This window comes from Lynx canadensis, chromosome A3 (genome assembly GCF_007474595.2).
Source record: "Lynx canadensis isolate LIC74 chromosome A3, mLynCan4.pri.v2, whole genome shotgun sequence".
Lineage (NCBI taxonomy): Eukaryota > Metazoa > Chordata > Mammalia > Carnivora > Felidae > Lynx > Lynx canadensis.
In genome coordinates, this window is record NC_044305.1 from 133,688,348 (window position 1) to 133,713,085 (window position 24,738).

Consider the following 24,738-nt stretch of genomic DNA (forward strand, 5'->3'; position numbering starts at 1 on the left):
GAAAAACAAAGTACAGAATTGAAAGCCAAAGGAATTCAATAGGAATCAGCAGAATATTTAAATGTATATAAAATGATTAAGAATTTTAAAATTATTTTAAGATAAAATGTGTAATCTAAGAGGAAAATAATTAGGCCAACCCAGATGAAACATTGAAGCTATGAATATAAGAGACAAAAATAAAGACAAAAACTTATGTGTAATTAGCATATATGATTAGGTATTAGGAGAAGGATTTATAGATGAAAAGGTAAAATTAAAAAGTTAAGAAAACATACAGAGTAGAATGAAATAATTGGGGGAAACATTTTTTACAGAAAATATATTTTAAATTAATGAGATGGTATTTTTTTTTAAAGTCTGAACAATTAAAATAGCATAAAACAAGGTCACACAGTATAGTACAGTGGGGTCTTAGATTGTATTTGAAAGCACTGCTTATCTACTGTGTTGAGATGGACATTTAATTTAGGGATGGCAGGGGAGAAAGGAACAGATACAGAAATCATATCCACCCAGAGGGTCAGGAGGCAAACAACTCAGTTATTTCAAAGAACAACTGTGAAAAGCATATTTTACAACTTATTTTTAAATCCCTGGTAAACGTTTAAGCTGTAAATAAAACATTCTAAAACTTGAGTTTCGAAATGGCATTTAATTCTTAACAGCTGTAGGATTCTCTCCACTTTCTGATCTCTCTGTTGGCGCTTAGCACACTTTGTGTGGGCAGCTCTTTTGGCTGCGTCCTTTTCAGTCAGCGTGCCCGCGACCTGTTGAGACAGACGTCTGATGCTTTGTCGGAACTCTGTCGCCTCTTGCTACCCTGCTGCTTTCAGTGAGAATTAACGTCCTATAACTCTGCTACATGTAGCTTTGGTTATTGTCTTTTCCTGGGACAAGTATGTAAGATGTTAGAAGTGGTCGATCCCTAATTACAAGTCCTTTTTCCTCTCAGAACTTTATTTTATTAAAAAATTTTTTTGTAATGTTTATTTTTTATTTATTTTTGAGAGAGAAGAAAGAGAGAGAGAGAGAGAGAGACAGAGTGAGAACGGGGGAGGGGCAGAGAGAGAGGGAGACACAGAATCCGAAGCAGGCTCCAGGCTCCGAGCTGTCAGCACAGAGCCGGATGTGGGGCTCGAACTCATGAACCAGGAGGTCATGACCTGAGCCGAAGTCGGACGCTTAACCGACTGAGCCACCCAGGCGCCCCCCTCCTCAGAATTTTAAACAGTATTTTAAAAGGGACATTAAGAAAATGTAGGGTAAGTGATACAGAGATGATGTATGTGGAAATTATTTGTTTCTTTAGATACCCGAGTAACAGTTTATTCCCCTTTTCCCCCCAAGGTTTTTGTTTACAGATTACAACAGGCTGTCCAGTGTAGGCGGAGAAACATCGATGGCTGAAATGATCGCGACTCTGTCGGATGCTTGTGAGAGAGAGTTTGGCTTTTTGGCAACCAGGCTCTTTCGAGTATTCAAGACTGAAGATACACAGGGTAGGACGTCCCTCCTACATCTTTGTGTGTGTGTCGGGGTTGAGGATGGGATGAGTGTTCAGGGCATTTCCGTGAAAACATGAATGAACATCAGAAATCCCTATGCCATGACTGTAATGGTTAGGACTTTCTAGACACTTGGTGTGTAAATAATTGTTAAAACCGTCTGTTGTCTTGCAGGCAAAAAGAAATGGAAAAAAACGTGTTGCCTCCCATCTTTTGTCATCTTCCTTTTTATCTTTGGCTGCATTATTGCTGGAATTACTCTCCTGGCTATCTTCAGAGTTGACCCAAAACATCTGACGGTGAATGCCGTCCTCATATCTATTGCGTCGATAGTGGGGTTGGCCCTCGTGCTGAACTGTCGTACGTGGTGGCAGGTGCTGGACTCTCTCCTGAATTCTCAAAGGAAACGCCTCCATAATGCTGCCTCCAAACTGCACAAGCTGAAAAGTGAAGGATTCATGAAGGTAAAGCACTCGTGGGTCATTAGAAGGTAATTGTAGTGTGAGTGTGCTCCCCTAACCATGATGGTGGGGCTTTAGGGAGTGGGCTCTCTAAGGGTCACAGTGGTGCACTTGTTTTTAGTGTTATTCCTGATTTGCCCTATGGAAATGTACATTTAAAGTGGAAAAAATGAAAACAATACAGATTTTTATAAAATAGACTTTTATAAGATACTCCTAGGAGTTAGGAGATTGCTCTACAGGTCACCTGCCTAATAGTAACAAGTGTCCTGCCTGATGATATGGGCTCCCCAGAGCCCGGTAGAGGAAGCAAGCACCACTAAAACATAGAAAATAAAGGGGCGCCTGGGTGGCTCAGTCAGTTCAGTGTCTGACTTCAGCTTAGGTCATGATCTCATGGTTCATGAGTTCAAGCCCCACACCGGGCTCTGTGCTGTCAGCGCAGAGCCTGCTCGGGATCCTCTGTCCCCTGCCTCTCTCTGCCCCTCCCTGGCTCATGTGCTTGCACGAATTCTCTCTCTCAAAAAGAAATTAAAAAAAAATTCACGTATGTATGTATTTATTTATTTATTTTTGAGGGAGAATGTGTGCATGCACCAGTCGGGGAGGGGCAGAGAGAGAGAGGGAGACACAGAATCTGAAACAGGCTCTGGGCTCTGAGCTGTCAGCACAGAGCCCCACGCGGGGCTCGAACCCACAAACTGTGAGATCATGACCTGAGCCGAAGTTGGACGCTCAACCGACTGAGCCACCCAGGTTCCCTGATTAAAAAAAAAATTTTTTTAATAAAATAATTAAACAAATAAAATAGGGCCATACTTTTAGAACCAAAAGGGACTTTGTACAATGTCTGTAGCCCCTTCCTGTCATCAAGGTCACTTGCTATCAGGAGCCAAGTGTAGTGTGTGAATCCTTTGAATTTGCATTCAGTTCCTAGCCTTTTGGCTTTCAGAGCATGTGATCTTGGCAAGTAAGTCACTCAACCCAGTTTGTCCTTTTAAAGTGGATGTGACCATGTCCCTTGTAAGAGTGAAATGCTCTAATTTATGTAAAGTCACTTGATGAATTGTGAGGCACTCGCTGCAGTTTCATTGGAGCCACAACTGGCAGCGAGGACCTGGGATTTCTTTTCTTCCTGTCAGATGAGTTTCTATCAGTGTTTTTAAGAAATGTGCTTAAATTTCTCGTATCTTCAGTGCTTCTATCCTTTCTTTCCTGCAGGTTCTTAAGTGTGAAGTGGAATTGATGGCCAGGATGGCGAAGACCATCGACAGCTTCACTCAGAACCAGACGAGGCTGGTGGTCATCATCGACGGACTAGATGCCTGTGAGCAGGACAAAGTGCTCCAGATGCTGGATACTGTATGTCGTGGTCATCTTCAAACTCCTGATTGTCACATACGTAGCGGCTGAATGACTTCGTGAATTTCTCAAATGGAATTTGAATAGTACCTTTTCTTTTGTAAAAACAACCTTTTTTTTAGTGTAGAAGCATAGCCAGTCAGTGCTTCATCACAAACAGATTTAAACAACTTTGGCCTAATGGCTGTGTGAGACAATGAAGAGAGTAGCTGTGAAGTCCATGGTGTCACTCCAGTTGTGGTTAGAATCAGAGACAACAGTAGGGAGTTCTGTGGGCTTGTAGTTTATGTTAAACTCCATAACTTGTAGTTTATGTTAAAGTAGGGCACATCGGTGGCTCTGTGAGGTGCATGACTGCGGAGAGAGCCAGTGTGGCCAGCACCTCATGTGTTTTCACAACTGTTTCTCATGTATGTTGATCTTTCCTTTTATGTAGACCATAAATATTTTAAAATAGGACAGGGTTAATTATTTTCTTTGAAGGTTTTATCACGGTCAGATGGTGAGAAATTGTCAGATGGTAAAAAATCACATTAAGACTTCAATGAAATTTGTTTTCGTATGGAATAATATTTTAATAAACAATTAGTATTTAAAAATATAGTCACTAAAGGATAGATTTGGAAGAGACTTTTTGTTACTTTGGATAGTATGAAATTTATGTCATAAATACACATTTCTTCTACCACAGGTCCGAGTTCTGTTTTCAAAAGGCCCATTCATTGCCATTTTTGCAAGTGATCCACATATTATTATAAAAGCAATTAACCAGAACCTGAATAGCGTGCTTCGTGACTCAAACATAAATGGACACGACTATATGCGCAATATAGTTCATTTACCCATTTTCCTTAATAGTCGTGGACTGAGCAATGCAAGAAAATTTCTTGTAACTTCAACAACAAATGGGGACATTCCGTGCCCAGATACTGCAGGTAAAGATCAAGTTCCTCAGGTGCTTCGGGTTTGAAGTAGTTATGTAGTTTTTGTGGTGACTCGCCTTTTACCTTGAAAAGTATTGTTAGTATTTCACTTCTCTTTCAATATCACGTACAACAGAATTCTGGTACAAATGATGCTCTCTCAACAAATTCTTTAAGGGATACAGGAAGATGCTGACAGAAGAGTTTCACAAAACAGCCTTGGAGAGATGACTAAACTTGGTAGCAAGACAGCCCTTAATAGACGGGTAAGATGCCATTTGTTTTGAGCCAAATGTTTGTACTGCTGTTGTTCAAATAGAACTAGGGTGATGCTGCTTAAATTATCTTCTGTAGATAGTGCATTCAGCTCGGCAGATACATTGGATTATTGAGTTTCCTTTCGGCTTCAGGTGTTTTTGAGGAAATGCCTGACCCTGGAGCCCATCACAGCTGTGCAGCGTGCAGCAGCCCCTGTCCTCTCCTAACCTGTCCCCAGCTGCCCTTCCGGACCTCTGGCCCGCGGAATCAGGATCTCTCAGTGAGATTTGAAAGCTCCTCAGATGATCTCCTCCAGGGTTTCATTCCACGTCAGGCTGTGTCCGTCCTGGGTGCTTGTTGCCACCATCGCTGTCCGGGAGGAAGCGCCCCGTGCTCCTCCTCTTGGCCTTCCTCCTTCCCAAGGGTCTGTGACATGTGACCCTTTCTTTCCACCCACGTAGTGATTTTGTGTCCTGTCCAGCCACCTTGGGTTTCCCCTCGAACGCTCTTGTTTTCCCTGTCCTGCCCCATTTCTAGAACCCTCTTTTGTACAGATCGAGGGAGTATCACAGGAAGATGTCCGCTTGCAGTAACTTACAGCGATAGTGCCGCTGAAGGACGGCTGAGTTGGGCTAGCGCTGGCACCGTTTTCTTTTTCTGAAGAGAAAAATCCAAATCCACAATTTGGGACATTTTATAGAAAAAATGTGTCTTCGGTGGTATTTTGATGTTTTGATTTCATGTCTCTCCCCTACACAAGTATGAATACAAAATGAACATGAATGACAATTGATAGCACCAAATTAAGAGGAGGGTATAGTTTAGCATTTTGAATTTGTCTCCTGGGAGCCCATCACCCGTCTGGGCTCCGTGTGCTCGCATCCACCATTGCCTTGTTTCCTGACCTCAGAGGAGGGCTCGCTTCTGTTGTGCCCGTTCCTCCTCGGATTAGAAGGGATTCTCTACCCCACTCTGCCCACCTTGGTGCCTCTAATTCTTACGCAGATGTGAAGGTAGTTGTCACACGTTTAAACGTTACCTCAACATGAAAATGCTGAATCCTTAAAACTAGACAGAAGGTTGTTTGCTTTATTATTTCCGGGTTCCTACAGGAACTCTGAGTAAGATGGAACTTCTGTAAGAGTTTGATTGGATTCTCTTTGCATAATTCTGCTTATTGCAATCTTTAAGGCATTTGATTTTCTGTAACTGTACAACCATAAATCAAAATACATCTGAAGCTAACACACAGCATTTGATGCACTTGCTGCTGCTATTACTTTATAACTGTCCTGTGAAGATTCTGCCTCAGAATAATAATAATAATGCCTATTATTACTGTACACGCTTCCCCTTTGGATTATTTCTGTTGTCATCATACACATATACTAACTTCTTGAAAGGCCTTAAGTTCTCAGACAAGTATTGGTTCATTCTCCTCGTGATATACTCCTTCAGGATACTTACCGAAGAAGGCAGATGCAGAGGACCATCACTCGGCAGATGTCCTTCGATCTTACGAAACTGCTGGTTACTGAGGACTGGTTCAGTGATATAAGTCCTCAGACTATGAGAAGATTGCTTAATATTGTTTCTGTGACAGGTAACTTTTCTTCCTGTCTTCTGGTAGGTAATAAGCTTTAACACATCAGCAGAGCAATTCAGTTTCAGAAACAGAAGGGTGTACTGTGTTCATACGTTTACACCGTTGTCTAGCACTTTCGTTTGCATGGAGTGTACCTAATAAAACCTATATTAATTTTGACAGTGAAAATCAATCATTAGTTGGGCACTGTTATTTTTAAAACTTGATTTAAAAAATTTTTTATTTCACCTTAATTTTTCTCTTTGTACGAAGGTAATTTTATGCTAATTTGTATGACTGAATATAATCAACTTATGATTTAAATGTTGACATTCAGATTTTGTATGCTGCTCTTCTGTTTTATTTTCAATGGTATTTTCTTTTTTATTGTGTTAAATATAATACATATAACAATTTACTGTCCTGACCATTTTTGTGGGTACACTTTGGTGGTGGTACATACATTCATGTTTTTGGGCAGCCATCCCCTCCATCCATCTTCGTAATTGTTTTCATTTTCCAAAACTGAAACTCTATACCTGTTATATAATTGCCCACTTTCCTCCCTCCCCCAGCTCCTTGCGGCCACTATTCTACTTTGTCTCTACAGAATTTGACTACCTGAAGTACCTCATATATGTGGAATCATACAGTATTTGTCTTTTTGTGATTGGCTTATTTCACTTAATACAACGCCTTTAAGGTTCACCATGTTGTCGCATGTAGCACGTAGAGTCCTTTTTAAGACTGAATAATATTCCATTGTATGTCTATACCACATCTTGGCGTATCCATTCACCTGTTGATGGACATGTAGGTTGCTTCCATGTTTCCATGTTTTAGCTATTGTGAATAATGCTCTTATGAACATGAACATATCGTAATATTTTTTGAGACCCTGCCTTCAGTTCTTTTGGATATATACCCAGAAGTAGAATTGCTGGGTCACATGGTATTTCTATGTTAATTTTTTGAGGAAACTTCATTTTGTTTTCATGGCTGTACCATTTTACATTCCCACCAACAGTGCACAAAGGTTCCAATTTTTCTACATCCTTGCTAGCACTTGTTTCTTTCTATCGTTTTTTTTTTTTTTGATAGTAGCCATCCTAATACATGAGAAGTAGTATCTCATTGTAGTTTGGATTTGCATTTCCCTAATTAACAATGTTGAACATTTTTGCATATGCTTGTTGGCCATTCCTATATCTTCTTCAGAGAAATGTTTATTCAAGTCCTTTGTCCATTTTGAATTGGGTTGTTCGGGTTTTTTATTGTAGAGTTTTAGGAGTTCTCTGTATATTGTAGATATTGATCTATTGATCCCTTATCAGATATGTGTTTTTTAATTATTTTCTTCCATTCTGTGGGTTGTATTTTCCTCTGTGGATGGTGTCCTTTCACGTACAAAATTTAAAAATTTTCATGAAGATCAGTTTGTCTGCTTTTTGTTTGCATGCCTTTGGTGTCACATTCACGAAATCACTGCCAAATCCAATGTTGAGAAGTTTTTGACCTATGTTTTCTTTTAAGTGTTTTATTGTTTTAAGTTACATTGATCCCTTTTGAGTTAATTTTTATATATGGTGTTAGGTAGAGGGTTCAGCTTCATTCTTTTGCATGTTTTCATAGCACCATTTATTGAAAAGACTGTCCTTTCCCCACCTAATGGTCTTGGCACCCTTGTCAAAAATCACTTGACCATACATATGAGGATTTATTTCTGGGCTATTCTATTTTATTCTACTGGTCTGTATGCCTGTCTTTATGCCAGTCCACATTGTTTTCATTACTGTAGCTTTGTAGTAAGATTTGAAATAAGGAAGTGTGAGTCCTCCAGTTTCATATTTCTTTTTAAGGATTGTTTTGGTTCTACAGTGTCTCTTGAGATTCCATATGAATTTTAGGATGGATTTTTCTATTTCTGCAAAAAAAAAAGTCATTGGAGTTTTGACAGCGATTGCATTGAATCTGTAGATGACTTTGGGTAATGTTGCTATTTTAACAAAATTAAGTCTTCCAATCCATGAACATGGGATGTCTTAATTATAATTTAAAATGTTGAAATTCAGATTTTACATATGTCTATTGTTTTAGTTTTCAAATGACATTTTATTTTAAATGTTTATTTTGAGAGAGAGAGAGAGAGAGAGAGAGAGAGAGAGAGAGAGAGTATGTGCATGTGCACATGCAAGTGGGAGAGGGGCAGAGAGAGAGAGGGAGAGAGAATCCCAAGCAGGTTCCATGCTGTCAGTACAGAGCCTGATGTGGAGCTCCGTCCCACGAACTGTGAGATCATGACCTAAGCCAAAATCAAGAGTCAGATGCCTAACTGATGAGCCACCCAGGTGCCCCCAGGTGATATTTTAAATAAAAAATACTGACAATAAAATTGAAGATTATTGCCCTGTGACTGAATTCTTTGCAAGGAATTCTGCTCTTCACCATGTTAATGCTTACATGTAAATGTAAATACTTATAATTTAGTTTGTAAGTATGTATTTCTTTCTTGGCATGACATTGAGTAGTACTTGGTAATATTGGCTAGTGTTCACTCTGTTACGATAGTTACACTGGAATTTGCTTTTATGCTAAGGTTGGGGTACATGCTCTGAACTAAATTGCAAGTGAGATTGTGTCTAATATATGTACAATAATTTTGGTAATTAAATCCCTTTAAGTGAGGTCTCAAACCTTATTAAGTTGATTATGTTCTACAATGGAAATGTTCTAGTGTATTATCGATAATATTTATGTACTTATTTAACAAATATATGGTGAGTGTCTAGATATGCCAGATATTGGCCTGGGTATTATGGAGATAAGCAGCAAACAAGGTAAAGTTCTTGACTTATTGGCGAAGACAGAAAGATATAAAAAGTCACGTAACAATAAGTGCCATCAAAACCTCATCTTCCCTTACCATTTAGCTTTGGAATACCCCTGGTGCAGTCATTGCTTCTTTGCTTTTCAATCTAAACCAGTTCCTTTGGTGATCTCATGGAGTCCCAAAGGTTTATATACCATCTACATATGATTCTCAAACGTGTATCTTCATCCTTGTTGCTTTCCAGTTGCCTACTTGATATCTAGTGGTGTCTTATATTCGTCTGATACTTAATATGTCCAAAATTGAACTTTTGATCATCTGCCCCAAACTTAATCTGCCCATAGACTCCCATCTCAGTTAATCCAACTCTTTTTCCAGTTCCTTGGGCCAAAAAAAACCCCTTGATATGTTTTTTCTATATACTACCTCCGATCTGTAGTATGTTCTTTAGCTCTATTTTCATACTAAATCCAGAATCTGACCACTTCTCACCATTTGTAACATACTACCCTTATCCAACACATCATTATGTCTCATCTGTATTAATTGTAGCAGTAGCCTAACTCATCTCCCTGCTGCTACTTTTTCCTCTGTGGTCTATTCTCCATGTGGCGGCCACAGTGACCTTTTGAAATAGAAACCAATCATCTTGTTTCCCTGCTAAGAACTCTATTATGTTTCCATTTTGTTGAAAATAAAAATCTTAAGTCCTTACAGTTTCTTACAAGGCCCTTTTGATCTCTCTCTCTCCACCTCTTTCCCGACCTCTGACCTTATCTTCTACTCTCCTGTTCCATCCCTAACAGACCTCTTTGCCGTTCCCTGAAAATGTCAGGCATGCTCCTGCCTAAGGGCTTCTGCTTCTGCCTGTAATGATCTTTCTTTGGAGAGATGCATCATGGGCTTTCTCGTCTTGTCTTAACTCTTTGCTTAAATGTCAGCTTTTCAACAAGACCTTCCTTTTTCGTCTTAGATAAAATTACACTTCTTCTTTCTTTGACACTCCTTGCTTTATTAATTTACCCCATAGAACCGATCACCTTTTAATACACTATATCATATACCTACCAACTTAGACGGTTCTTTAGAGGATGAGGTCCATCATGGATGGGTTCATTGATGTTCTGTTGTCTGATTGTTGAGGCTGACACATAGTTCTGAAAGGTTTTCCCTTACAGGTATGTGGTCAAAGCAGTATATAGCACTGGTGGCAAATGACACAGCAAAAATTACTTTAGGATTAAACAGAATTGTGTTTAATCCCTAGGAGTTTTCCAGTACAGCTCTTTGGATTACAGAAGCCATATAAATACTAGGTTGAAATTTGTGGTGTAAATTAAATTGCAGTGTTTAAAGATTTAAATTATTTCTGAATATGCTAAATGTTTTGCTTAGTATAATATTACACATCTATGAATTTAAAAAACTGTTTCCATACTTTTTAAAGGGCGATTACTGAGAGCCAATCAGATTAGTTTCAACTGGGACAGGCTTGCTAGCTGGATCAATCTTACTGAGCAGTGGCCATACCGAACTTCATGGCTCATATTATATTTGGAAGAGACTGAAGGGATTCCAGATCAAATGACACTGAAAACCATCTATGAAAGGTACGTTGTCCGACCTCTTTATGTTTCACTTTATCTTAGATTAACTTGACTTTTCAGAAAAAAGTTAATGCAAATAAAACAAAATGAATACAAAATAATATACATGAAATGTATACTTCTGGATTCAACTAACCATTCTCATTAATTCCATTATAATTTTGGAGTTGTATTAGCACAGGTATATATCTCATGTAAAATTTATAACTTAGGTAGTTGAGTATATTCTTCCCTTTGCAGTGTAACTTACACAGTAAAAAAAGTTTAATAGTCCTATTAGTTTTATGTATTTATACATATGAAATGCCAACTGTGAAATGTTATTATTTGTTTCCATTTTATTTTTTATTCTAAGAGTCTTCATTGAATATTAAGGAGGTTCCATTTTCAAATCATTAGTGCAGGTATTTTCAGTTTTGGGTCTGGAGAGTTTTTGAAACTGTGAATACAGGCTGGAAAACATTCTTTGCGTTAAACAATAAAGGAATTTATTGTTCCTTTATAGTCAGTCATTTGAAGTACTTCTGAAGTTTTTACTTCTGATAAGAAATTGATTAATTTTTTCTTGAAAGACGTGAAGTTTAGGCTCAGTGAAATGTCAGGCATGTAAAGATATAAGAGTTGACAATTTCTTGTCAGATTCACAAATGAAATTGTAATTGCTATTTGTTCACTAGAACATACCTTCAGAGTTTCCAAGAGCTGCTCAAGTAAGCTATCTGTTAGAAAAAAGGTGGTAGAAAGAAACTATACAGTTTCACACATCTTGGTATAACTGAAACGATTATTTTCAATATAATTGAAACACTAACGAAGCATTTAGTGTATGGTTCATATATTAAAACTTTTAAGATTACAAAAAATTTTTCTTGAAGTATTGTCAGCATGCAGTTAGTCTTCCTTTGTTTTTCACCCCCATTGTTCACGTAGATATTTTATTTAATGTTTTCTGAGGTAAATAACTAGCTTTAGGCTTACGGAGGATGGCTGTAGTGTTAGTGTACAGATTTGAGGTCTTCCTGCTTTTGCTGTTTAATTTACACTAAATTCAAGTAGTTGTGTAAACCGTGTGCTGTATCAAGTAGGTGTTCCAGTAGGTGGCAGTGACACATAATTACTGCCGGCTGTGGAGAAGTGGCATGGAATCGTATCTGCTCTCTGGTATCTGAGAGAGTATCTTCTTCCCGTAAGACACAAGATTGGTCTTTCCCTTGGTTGTGCAGTAAAACGTTGTTTTATTTCGTGAGTAAGTTTTGCATCGTAACAGGTGTCGTGTACTGTGTAATGAGTGTTGGCTAGATGAGCACGGTTATTGTTAAACAACGAAAATTTAACTTTGGAAACTCTCTAACTTCTTACTAACAACTCATCCCGATGTAATGGGGTTTATTTTTCACATGGTGTATTTTTCACCCAAAGCGCCAGTTAGCGTGGACAGGTAGTCCTTTGGGACCTCGTCTTATCCTTGAGCAATGGTGATTATTTGTGTGTCAATAAAAATGTGTCTGAGGAAAGAATAAGCCTTCATTTAGGGACTAGAAACAGGGTTCTTAGAGCCTGTCTGAATCGGTATCGTTCCTGGAGCATGTATTGGGTTTCGGGAAGTTTGAACCTGTGGCCGCAGGAGAGCTGCTTGTGTCACAGGGCCCTCGTGGAAGGAGGAGAGACTGCTCATCGTGAGCATTTTCTCCTTTTGGTGTCTGTGTCTCCAGCCTTCCTTCCTCAAGTGCCGGGTTCTCCGCCAGGAGCCTTAGTGCTCGCGACGCTCTGTGAAGCTCAGGTGGCTGGGCGGCTCCACGTCCTCAACAGGGAAGATGGTGGTTCGGAAAGTTTAACGTCCCAAAGTCGCTTAGCTCGTGAGTAGCAGAGGCATTTCAGTCCAGGCCTCTCAGAGTCCACAGAGCGCTTCGGTGCCCGCCACTGTTCTAAACACTTTGCGTTTTGACGCCTTTTATTCTCACAGTCTGTGGAGCAGTGTTATTGTTCGTGTTGTGCACATGAGAAAATTGAAGCCCAGAGAAGGCAAGTCACGTAGCGAATGTCTCACAGCCACCGAGTGGTAGAGCCGGGTCCCTGGCTCCAGAGCCACGTGCGAAGGGTACTGCCCCGCACAACACGGTAGGGTCATCTGTGTTTTCTTCAGCTGCAGCGTTGTCTGGAGTATGGAAGGCGCTGACATCTTATGATGAAGATGAAGTGTCTCGAGTTTTTACATCTCTGTGTTCTCCATTTCTTTCTAGAATTTCACAAGATACGAATACTCTATTTAACACATGAGATGGTTGATACAAATCGTCTCATTTACTGCAGTGACAACGGATCTATTAAGCAGGCATTGCTGTAATACATTATTTTTTTTCTACAAGTTTCCTTTACCTTCGTAAAAACAGTTGTTACATTTTTCAGCACCCCACCCCCAGTAAAAGAGTAAATATAGTTCATGTCAGTTTTTGGTTTGGGTACAGAAGAGGACTCAAGTCAGTCTCTTTGTCTTCCTTTAGTTGAGTATATTGCTTAGAAGTACACTGTATCTCAGGATTACAGAAACACTGATCAACTTTTCACATTTGAAGGGCTGCGGGCTTGAAGCCCCCAGCCACTGGGTCCTCTGCGTGTCCTGTGACGGAGGTAGGGAGTGGTTAAAGTCTGGGTCCCCGGGAGACGGAAGCACGAGGGTTGTGCAAATGAATAAAAGGTCTTTAAAGCCCTCAGAAATTTATCTTTCGGTTCAATCCAACAAAAATATATTAAGTGTTCATTATTTGTGGGTCCTGCTTCTGGATGCCGGAGGTACAGTTGTGAACAAGTACCCGTATATTTACTTTCAATCCAGCAGTCATTTACTCTGAATGTACACCTCCACAAACAAGAAGTTGTGCAACTTAAGTGTGCATTTATATAAGAACATTGGGGGGGCCCCTCGGTGGCTCAGTCGGTGAAGCGTCCGACTTCAGCTCAGGTCATGATCTCACGGTTTGTGAGTTCGAGCCCCATGTCGGGCTCTGTGCTGACAGCCAGAGCCTCGAGACTGCTTTGGATTCTGTGTCTCCCTCTCTCTCTCTCTGCCCTTCCCCCACTTGTGTTTTTTTCCCCCTCTTTTTCTCAAAAATAAATAAATAAACATTCACATAAGAACATTGGTTGAAGCACCATGATAGGGTATTTTGTAACTGTAGGAAAGAATGAAGAAAAACTCTGTGATTTACATGGAGGAATTTCTAGGATATAGTAAGTGAAAATAGCAAAGTGTGTAAGAGTGTACAACATGATACTGTTTGTATAAGAAAAGAGGGATAAGTGCCCCTTACCCGTTTATCCCATCCCCCCTCCCACAACCCCTCCCGTAACCCTCAGTTTGTTCTCCATATTTATGAGTCTCTTCTGTTTTGTCCCCCTCCCTGTTTTTATATTATTTTTGTTTCCCTTCCCTTATGTTCATCTGTTTTGTCTCTTAAAGTCCTCATATGAGTGAAGTCATAGAATTTTTGTCTTTCTCTGACTAATTTCACTTAGCATAATACCCTCCAGGTCCATCCACGTAGTTGCAAATGGCAAGGTTTTATTCTTTTTGATTGCCGAGTAATACTCCATTGCATATATATATACCATATCTTCTTTATCCATTCATCCATCAGTGGACATTTGGGCTCTTTCCATACTTTGGCTATTGTTGATCGTGCTGCTATAAACATGGGGGTGCATGTGTCCCTTCGAAACAGCACACCTGTATCCCGTGGATAAATGCCTAGTAGTGCAATTGCTGGGTCGTAGGGGAGTTCTATTTTTAGTTTTTTGAAGAACCTCCTCCATACTGTTTTCCAGAGTGGCCGCACCAGCTTGCATTCCCACAAAGAAATGTTTTTGATGGAGTATTTTTCATCATATAATAAAAATAACTTGGAGTGAGTTTTTGTAGGGGGAATATTTTGTTCAAGTAAATATATATCTCCAATTCTATATTGGAGATGTAATGAGATAATTAGAACTTTGTTTTGCTATTAAATTAATCCGTTATTTTAGACTTCAGCACTAGATGGGCCTGCCATCCATTAATGGGCTGGATTCAGGGGGATTTTTAGATTTTTGTTTTGTTTTGTTTTTAGAAAAAAGTGTGTTTTATATGCCTACAAACACAAAGAATATTTTGTAGCTAGTCTAAGGAAAAGAGAAAAAGACAATGTAGTAAGAATCTTCGAGATTCATTAAGGAGTTGACTTAATAATTGACTTAAGATGATTTGGAATGAAAAACTGTAGGAAGACAATTTGATTAACATATTGAAAGATCATATATTGGAATATGGTAGAATAATCTAGCTGACTATTTCTAGTTGCCCATAGTTGAGTTCTTTGATTCCATTGCTTGTCATTTGAATAATAAAAAGTTTTATTTACAGCAGACAAAAGCAGCAGTATATAATTGATATTCATTTATTTTATTAAAGAAATCTGATTTGATAAAAACAATCAGAAAATAGTATTTTTAACGCTAGTAGTAAAATTTATTTTTTAATCCATAAAAAGCCTCATTTATTTTTATAGCAATTTGATGACACATCTGCTTGCTTTATTCAGCTGAAAAAGAAAATGTTGGTTCTTGGTGTTTGGTAAAATTGCTTTGTTAAATTATTTTCTAAATTGTTCAACTTTTAACAAATGACATTTGATACTAACACTAGAAAGCAATTTCAGCTAATTAAGTAGATCCCTCTATAAACCATTGGAACATTAAGATGACATACTGTTCATTCAAGATTATTTTAATTGGTACAATTATTGTAATTTTCTTGCAATTATGTGTTGAGCTAAAAGCTTTTGTCTAGATCATTTGAGGGTTTTTTTTGTTAACATACATTTAGGAAGAAGAAAGGGAGTAAAATAAAAACTATAGATAAAGATTTTCTGTCTACTTTTTATTACAACGTTTTAGACAACCATTGAAATATGTTAGTATAAAACTTTATTTCTGGTGTTTTTCAGTAAGCATTTTAAGCAATGAGAGAAGTTTTTAAAAGATCAATTTAAGTAGTTTTCATGAAGATAATGTTTAAAATTTTTGTTTTGACACTACTCACGCAATCTTTTACTCAGGATGATATGGTCAGAATAGTTTTGCGATAAGGATAATGCCATACTCTTAATTATTTAAATCAAGTTTTGAGAGAGCCTTAGAATGGTAGCCATGTTCCATTCATTGGAATAGCTATTTGCTGAATAGGCACTGTACGCATCTAGCTTATACCTTTATGCTCAATTCAGCATCTTTAAATTATTCAGGTAGTGGTATTTCTGTACTTGACATTTTTCATAATAAAATCTCATATCTTATGATGTTCATACCTGATACTCAGCCAAAATTTTCCTAAGTTTAACTTGCTCATTTCTGGTTATCTCCTGCCTCCCTTAGCTCTCACTGACCTCTTTCCTCTTTCTTTTATATTATTTGTTGTCCCTCCTCCATCATGTGACCCAGATTATGCACACGTCTATTTCCGTCGCATGTGGATTTAAGTCGTGAATTTCAATAGCATGAAAAACTGGGTAATAGTTTAGATTTGTGAAGAAGTTGTCTCATCTCCTTTGTAGTACAAAGTACATCCTTTGTACTGGTGATATTTCTCCTAATTTTGATTTTGAGATACTAGGAATATTTATGCCAAACACTGTTTCATGCATGGTACTTTTGGTGCTTTTTATATATAGTGTAGAATCTTAATGAAATTCTATCTTTTTGATATGATGTGACTTCTCTGCATGTGTTGATGTTGTCACCATTCAACATTTATTAAATTACTGTCTTGTATATAATTTTTGTTTCCATCTTTTTTCTCAAAACACACTTTCCCTGAATATGTATCACGTAAATACCTTATTCAGGGTAGTTCTTGTTGAGAAGGGAAAAGCTGAGCAAAGACTTGAAGGAAGCAGGACAATTAGCCAACTAGATATCTAGGGAAAGCATTTCTGGGCAGAAGGAACAGTGTGGACAAAGGTTGTAAGACCAGAGAGTACCTGGAATGTTTCCGTAACAGCAAGGACAAGGGATTTGGTGTGGCTAGAGAGGATTCAGTAAAGCGACGGGGTGGGAGGTGAGGTCAGGAAGGTGTGGAACATGGAAGATCATTGTAAAGGTTTTGGCTTTTACCCTAAGTAAAATGGAGATCCATTGCAGGGGTTTGAAAAAATTGTATCCCTACCCTGTATGCTCTAAGGTGCCTATTATTTGGCTGTATCAGTGTAACTTGGCGTAAGTTAGGGAATCCTGTTGACCTAAGGGAGCGTATTTTGAGAATCCTGTGTTGCGAAGGGGATGGGAGTGGATCTTGGTGGGAACATTAGGGTAAATGAAAAGTTGTGCGGAGTAGGTGGGGATCCCACAGTAAAGATGAAATGAATGATAGAGAATGGCACTTAACAGCGCGCCATGAAAATGAGAAAGCTAAGAAATGAACAACACGTGTAGACAGTCTGTTGCAGTGTAGTGAAGAAAACTGGTTATTTCTAAACATCTCCATTAATTTATGACTAATTTCCCTGTATGTCTTTCCTGTTGTAATAATTTCTTGTTTCTTAAGATGATTTTATTCTTTATTTTCTAGTAAAATGTTGGATTTAGAAGCCTACTTTTTGGATCATTTTTTAAATTACCTTCTTTCCTTTGAACTTGCCAGCTGCATGGTTTGTCCCCCAACCCCCACATTTAAGCCCCTGGTTGAGAGTGAATGAAAGGTGGTTTCTGTAGCATTGGCCGATAGGTCAGTGGTGTAGAGGGCAACTAATGAGTTGCTTGTACAGTAATATTAATTTGATTTATGAGTACTATAAGATGGAAATGATGGTCATTGCGTGTCAACTTGGGCTCTACGGATAAAGAAAAATAATTGGTCAAAATTCAATGTACAAGCATCAAGTTTATCTGGAGTTCTGAACAGGCCTAGCCTGGCTCTCCAGCCCATTCTCATGCTTTATCCCTCTTGCTTTTTACCTTTCCACCTGCACTTCTCTGTGGCCCATCCTTCCTCCCCCAACCTTATTCTTCTGGTCACATCTTAAATGCCACAGCCTCAAGAATCCTTTTGTGACCGGCATACCCCATTCTCCAAGATTTTACTAGATGTGTTCCATATATACTGGTATGTTCCTTCATAGCACTTAACATAGTTACCTTTCTATAAATATTTGCATTTCTCCTTAATATTTGTTTCCTGAACTAGACTGTAAACTCCACGACTGTAACTTCCTTAAACCTTGCTGAATTCCTCGCTTTAGACGTTCTTGGTATGGAGTAGGCAGTAGTGATTATTTCTGAGAGAATAAAGAAATATGATGATGACATTTGGATCGAGCAAAGTATGGATTAGGGGAAGGTGGTAAATGAGAAGCCACATTTTATCTCGAAGAGAATACTATTCATAAAGACACCTGATCTTTGGTTCCAAATGTGGGTAAAATGTTTCCTTTGTTATTATACTAGTAGTTCCCTGGGTTAGGCACATAGTAAGTTCTCAGTACATAGCAATTGAACGGTAATTACATATTTCAGTCAGCACCTAGTAGTTTCCACCTTTTGTTGGGTGATACAACAGAATCAAAACAATGTATTTCATAGTCATTTCCTTGTAAGTGTGAGTTCACCACATTTCTAAGGTTTCTTGCATTTATAATCCTTTTATGAATGCCATGGTTTGGAATTACTTCATATTGGCCCACCTTTAGACAGGCCCCTCCCACTTCAGCTCCTACCAACAGGCTATTGTCGGTGTTGTTAAAAAGGCCTTATGAGTTAGCTGGACTCCCAATTTTGTTATGCTAAACATTTTGATCAGGTTCATTCATTGACAAATATTTATAGAGTCTTTTATGTATTGGGCATATGCTAATAAAAGTACTGGTTAGTATTACTTGAGTCTTCAGTATATGCCACACGTTGGATTAAGCAGTTTGCATGGATTTTTTAATTTAATGCTAACTCTGGGAGGCAAAGAGTGGGAGTTACTTGGGATCACACAGCTACTACTGCTGGAGCTTCCCCAGACCTATTTCTGGAAGCCAGGAGATGATCTGTAACTACATAGCAAGGCAGCACATCTGAGAGAATTACAAATACAGAACTATACTAATTTTATTTTTATTTCCAGATGTATTTTATTCATTTTCAAATGAGTATTTAGAATTATTTATTATGTGTCAATGGGAATATTATTATGTATCAACGGGCAGATAGGAAATTTTCCAGAGGATTGAATTTCTGCCCTATTAAAAAAAATGCGGACTCGGGGCGCCTGGCTGGCGCAGTCGGTTAAGCGTCCGACTTCAGCCAGGTCACGATCTCGCGGTCTGGGAGTTCGAGCCCCGCGTCAGGCTCTGGGCTGATGGCTCAGAGCCTGGAGCCTGTTTCCAATTCTGTGTCTCCCTCTCTCTCTGCCCCTCCCCCTTTCATGCTCTGTCTCTCTCTGTCCCAAAAATAAATAAATGTTGAAAAAATATATATATAAAAAAAAAATGCAGACTCTTACCAACTTATGTAAAACCCCAAATAAATGCTTTATTCAGTTCTAATTGTGTCTAGTAACTGCAATAGGTTCTGTAGGGAATGCTTAAAAAAATCAGTTGTGATATTTGACACTTAAACAGCTGGTACCTCTGTTTTTTAAGCCTTTATATCATTTTTATATGCATTAGGTGGCTGCAATTTTTTTAGGTAGCTTTTCAATAGCTTTTCATTTGCTTTAAATAGGATAAAATTGATTTAAAAAATATTTTCTCATTTAAACTCATGATGCCATGTTCAGTAATTTTATGGAAATAAAATAAAAACAAAAAGACCAAAGAAAGAATTTTAAATGTTCCAAAGTTGTGCGTTTCTAACTCCAACATGAAAAAAGTATATTAACTAAGGTTGTTTGAAATCTGAAATAAAAAACTCAACTTCTCTAAAGTATATGTTTTGATATGTAAAACAAAAATATTACTTATGCAGGTAATAATTATATTAACATAATTTATATTATAATACGGTACGAGTATTATGCACATTTACATTTTAAAAAACCCAAGTCTGATTACTGAAGGATTCACATTTGCCACCAGACTGTCTATTTGTCTATCATCTATATGAAGTTATTTTTTTCAACAGACGTTTATGATTTTAGAATTTCAAGTCAAAATATTTTTAAGACTCTTTGAAATAGGAGAATAAACAACAAAAGTGCTGGGTAACCGAAACAGGTAAAGGGAGTGGCCGCTGTAGAGCTCTGCCGCCAGCAGCTCCTGGCAGCAATATCCGGGAAGTCCACAAGGGGGGAGTATTTCACTAGAGACATTATTAGCATGTTCAGCCAAGAAATAAGCCCTACTTCATTTTGCTCTTCCCTTTCCAGAGCAGGAAAACAAGGAAAGCACTTAAGTTTAAATATGAATATCTGACACTTGAAAGTTTAATTTCCATGCCTGTTTTTTAAAAATGGCTTCACAGGACGTTCGTAAGTACCGAGACTCTTGATCACAGGCAAATGAGTGGTTATCTCATTTTATGGCATAGTCTTTATTAAGTTTAGTACTACCTTTTCCTCCTCAAATTTTTTTTTATTTTTTTTATTTTTTTCAACGTTTATTTATTTTTGGGACAGAGAGAGACAGAGCATGAACGGGGGAGGGGCAGAGAGAGAGGGAGACACAGAATCGGAAACAGGCTCCAGGCTCCGAGCCATCAGCCCAGAGCCTGACGCCGGGCTCGAACTCACGGACTGCGAGATCGTGACCTGGCTGAAGTCGGACGCTTAACCGACTGCGCCACCCAGGCGCCCCTCCTCAAATTCTTTTAAATGAGCTTTTGGGAAAAGGGTGGGTATGAAAAAAGGGGAGTATTTGAAAGATATAAATAAATAAAATTGGTCTTTATAAAGATTTCTATTAGATTAAAAGTATTAAATTCTAAACATTGTAGAACTTGGGTTCTATTCTTATTAAACATTAAAGCTTTAAGATAGCTTATCTAATAAAGGTTTTGTTTTTTTAAAAAAAATTTTTTTAACGTTTTATTTATTTTTGAGACAGGAAGAGACAGAGTATGAACAGGGGAGGGTCAGAGAGAGGGAGACACAGAATCTGAAACAGGCTCCAGGCTCTGAGCTGTCAGCACAGAGCCCGACGCGGGGCTCGAACTCACGGGCGGTGAGATCATGATCTGAGCCGAAGCCGGACGCTTAACCGACTGAGCCACCCAGGCGCCCCTAAAGGTTTTGTTTTAATCTGAGGCATATTCATAGACAAGCTTTGATTTCAGAACCTTCATTCTGTATACCTCCTTTTCAGAGTTTTATTTCAAAACATTTGCTTCCTCTAGATGGTTAACGGAAGAATCTTTAAGAATTCCAAAAGGAAACAATAATAGGAACATCTCTTACTGTTTGGTAGCACCTCCCAATATTAGTAGTGTTCCTCAAGCAGCTATGAAAATCGGATCTCATTTACTTTTATCAGAATATTTTTTTTAAACATCTTAGTACAAACTCTTGATATGGGACAATGGGCTTTACATTTTTATGATAGATAGTATTTTCATATTGAGTCAGTTGCAATTATTTTGCCTCTCTTAACCTCTTTACCGAAGTCTTCTGTTATTACCCTAGCTTGAAACTATTGTTTTATCATCTGAATTAGTATTATCTGATCACTTGTGTGGCAGCAACTGGGTAGGCATTGGGCTGTAGTACGTGGTTTCTCAGGCTTCCCCCCTCCCCCCCCCCCCCCCCCCCCCCCCGTGGAAACCTTTTTGCAAATTAAATCTTATGCACAGCACAACCCCGGTAAATAAAGCAGAATGAATATAAATTAATTGACTCAAATTAGAATGTTTCCTAATAAATTCAGTTAGAAAAATGAGCTGTTCTGAAGAACATATTAAAATTGAAACATGTAGGGGCGCCTGGGTGGCTCAGTCGGTTGGGCGTCCGACTTCGGCTCAGGTCATGATCTCGAGGTCTGTGAGTTCGGGCCCCACGTCAGGCTCTGTGCTGACAGCTCAGAGCCTGGAGCCTGCTTCCGATTCTGTGTCTCCCTCTCTCTCTGCCCCTCCCCTGCTCATGCTCTGTCTCTCTCTCTCTCTGTCAAAATAAATAAACATTAAAATTTTTTTTTTTTAATTGAAACATGTGGATGATCCCTGCATGCTTACCTTGGCATAAACCTCTCCTTGTTTCTGTACTTAGTTTTGGTAATATAATATCAAGAAAATTCTGAATCCCAGGTAGATTCAAATGTTACCAATTTTTAAACGTGCTTTGCAGTGGCAGGATGTTTTCAATTAATTTGGCTTCATCGGTCGGTCACCAGGCTTATGTGACAGCTGCTCACATTTCTTCTAATTGGTTGAAGTGCTGGGTGCTGCTTCTCTGACAAGGTCCTGTCACCTGAGTCATGTCATAAACTAGCACTGATTTCTGAACTGTTTATCACGCTCTGACTTGGGCACATCAGGTGGAGTAGTGCACTCGCTTGCCTAACTTTATGAAGAGGAAAGTGCTGGACTGGATTAACTAAAAAAAAAAAAAAAAAAAGGAATTTATATCTGCACCTGAAAATGGAGGAAAAACCTTATTTCAAAGTCTGCAAAAAATTAAAACAAAAAATCAGGATGACCTGAGGCTTATATGTTGGTCTTCTTCAATGCATTAAAATTTAATATGTAACAGTGTTCTATCTTATTATATTTTAAGGAGTTAAAAATATGTAAATCATTACTTAAGAACTCTGAACCCTGTCTGTGGCCCCCAGTTTGAGCCAGTGCAGGGAACGGGGCACAGGCTTTTGAATCAGGCCGGATGGGCACCAGCTGTGCCACTTACATCGGAGGTGACGTCAGGCCCGTTGCTTCACATCTCTGAGCCTCGGTTTCCTCATGTTAAAAGTTGAAATGGTACCTCATGGAATGTTTGGGAGATGGAAATTAGGTAAACTAGAGAAAACACCTGGCTCAGAGAATGGCAGGCTGTAGATGTTCGTATACAAATACTAGTACTTTAAAAAATTTTCTTCTCAATTCCTTATAACCTTCGCATGTATTTTTGCTGTCAGATTACATGTAAGAACACACGTAATTTACATGTGTGTTCTTCACAGCATCTTACACAACACACAGAAATGAAGGCGGTGCCTTATCTGTAATGTACATGAGCCAGTGCAGATACCTCTTTGAGCTTTTGTATTTTACCCTTCCTGTTTGTCGATCCTTTCTCATCCCTGTAGTTACCAAACTTGCAACCTTAAAGCCAAGTTAAGTTATGCTTCCGGTGTCATTTTTACACCAAAACCAAGGGAGCTCAGATGTGGAAGGGACGGCATAGGCCCGGCTTTCCTTCATTACTTTGAGAGAGAGAACATCTCCCAGGTGGTGGGTGTGGGAAGCATCCACAGGGCTGTCCACAAGATGGAAGAGATCTACTTCAGCCCTCTGAAATAAGGAAACTGGAATTGAGAGAGGTGACAGGACTTGGCCCAAATCACACAGTTACCCAGTGACCCAGCCTTTCAAGTAAATTAATTTTTTTTTTTTTTTTTTTAGTATTTATCTTAGTGTGAGAGAGAGAGACAGCAACAGAGCATGAGCGGAGGAGGGGCAGACACAGAGGGAGACACAGAATCCAAAGCAGGCTCTAGGCACTGAGCCGTCAGCAGAGCCCGACGCGGGGCTCGAATTCACGAACCAGGAGGTCATGACCTGAGCCGAAGTCGGACGCTCAACCGCTCAACGGACTGAGCCACCCAGGGGTCGCTTAAGTTAATTTTGTTACACCTTTTAAATAGTTCATCTCGTTACTTTTACTTGTCAGACATTATAGCCTTATTCTGACTTAACCTGAGCTGGTGAAGTCTGGATTTAAGGAAAGGTGCCACAGTAAGTACCCTGTTCTATCCTTTCAGAGCCCAGCCGGGATGCAGTGTAGGTCTGTATTCCCAGAAATGACAGCCTGTAATGGAAAGCATCTAACACATAAATAGGTAGTAAGTTTATACAGTAGCTTCAAAGGGAGACGTTTACCCCAGACGTTGGTTATACTATTTCCTTGGCTGTTGAACGCACTGCTGTTCATCACTGGATCGAATGGAATCCTCGCTGGAGAGTATTAAGCTGCGTTTCTTTTCGAGTGTAAATGCTTCTGTGTCAAAATAATTCAATGCTTTAAAAAAAAAGGGATAAGGAGATTTTTTAAATTCCACTATAATTAATGTACAGTGTTACATTAGCCACAGGTGTACAATTTAGTGATTCCACAACTCTCAGTGCTCATAAGTGTGCCCTTATCCCAAGGATATTTTTATGGTCATAAAATTTTCCTTTATTTCTAGTCCTAGTTCATTTTTCAGTTTCTGACTACATTTGCTATTCAAGCTCAAAGAAAGAAGCGAGGATGGCCGCAACATATGAACAAGACGTGGCCAGCAGCACCGACTTGTAAAGAAGTAACTTGGATAAGGGGGAGCTGTGTCACGTGAGGTCCTGGGTGTGGTGGCATCTCTGCCACCAAGGTCGTGTCTTGTGCTGTCCATGTGAGTCCTAGCTGAAGTCCAGCTGCAGTTATGCAAATTGCGGTCTTAATGATAGTCTACTGAGTTCGCATATTGAGCACTTAAAAAAATTTTTTTAAATGTTTATTTATTTTTGAGACAATGCGAGAGACAGAGTGCAAGCGGCGGAGGGGCAGACAGAGGGAGACACAGAATCCGAAGCGGGCTCCATCCAGGCCCTGAGCTGTCAGCACAGAGCCCGACGCGGGACTCGAACTCATGAACCATGAGATCACAACCTGAGCCGAAGTCGGATGCTCAGCCGACTGAGCCGCTCAGGCGCCCCTAAAATTTTTTTTAAATTACGTTACTACATGTTTCTTCCAGTGTAAAAAAGTAATCTTGGGCCTTAATATTCTGACCAGATAGGAAATACACACTGTCTTGAAAATATATACGCCTTCGGTGGGAAATAATCTTTTTAAAATGTAGAGGAAGCTGTTCTGCTAAGCAAAAGAGTAACATTGTTTAGCTCTCCCAGTGATTTATTTGGAAATTTAGACAAGTACTTTCACGGTTAGCATTATATAATCCTAACTGGATCGTCCTTAAACACATAAGTCAAACACATTAAATGCTTGAAACCAGAAACTAACAAACCTGAAGGCTTGGCATGATTACGTATTGACCGTGCCACAT

At 39.0% G+C, this 24,738-nt stretch overlaps 1 protein-coding gene across 7 annotated transcripts in view; it reads left to right on the plus strand.

Moving 5' to 3' along the window:
• Positions 1-24,738, plus strand: part of KIDINS220 (kinase D interacting substrate 220) — a 96,310-nt gene that overhangs the window by 41,448 nt on the left and 30,124 nt on the right. For all 7 annotated transcript variants that reach the window (XM_030311691.1, XM_030311690.1, XM_030311693.1 and 4 more), the window contains exons 16-22: positions 1,351-1,502; positions 1,683-1,972; positions 3,191-3,331; positions 4,023-4,266; positions 4,432-4,520; positions 5,971-6,115; positions 10,375-10,537. In XM_030311691.1, the coding sequence (XP_030167551.1) occupies positions 1,351-1,502; positions 1,683-1,972; positions 3,191-3,331; positions 4,023-4,266; positions 4,432-4,520; positions 5,971-6,115; positions 10,375-10,537 (1,224 nt within the window). The remainder of the gene's footprint in view (positions 1-1,350; positions 1,503-1,682; positions 1,973-3,190; positions 3,332-4,022; positions 4,267-4,431; positions 4,521-5,970; positions 6,116-10,374; positions 10,538-24,738) is intronic.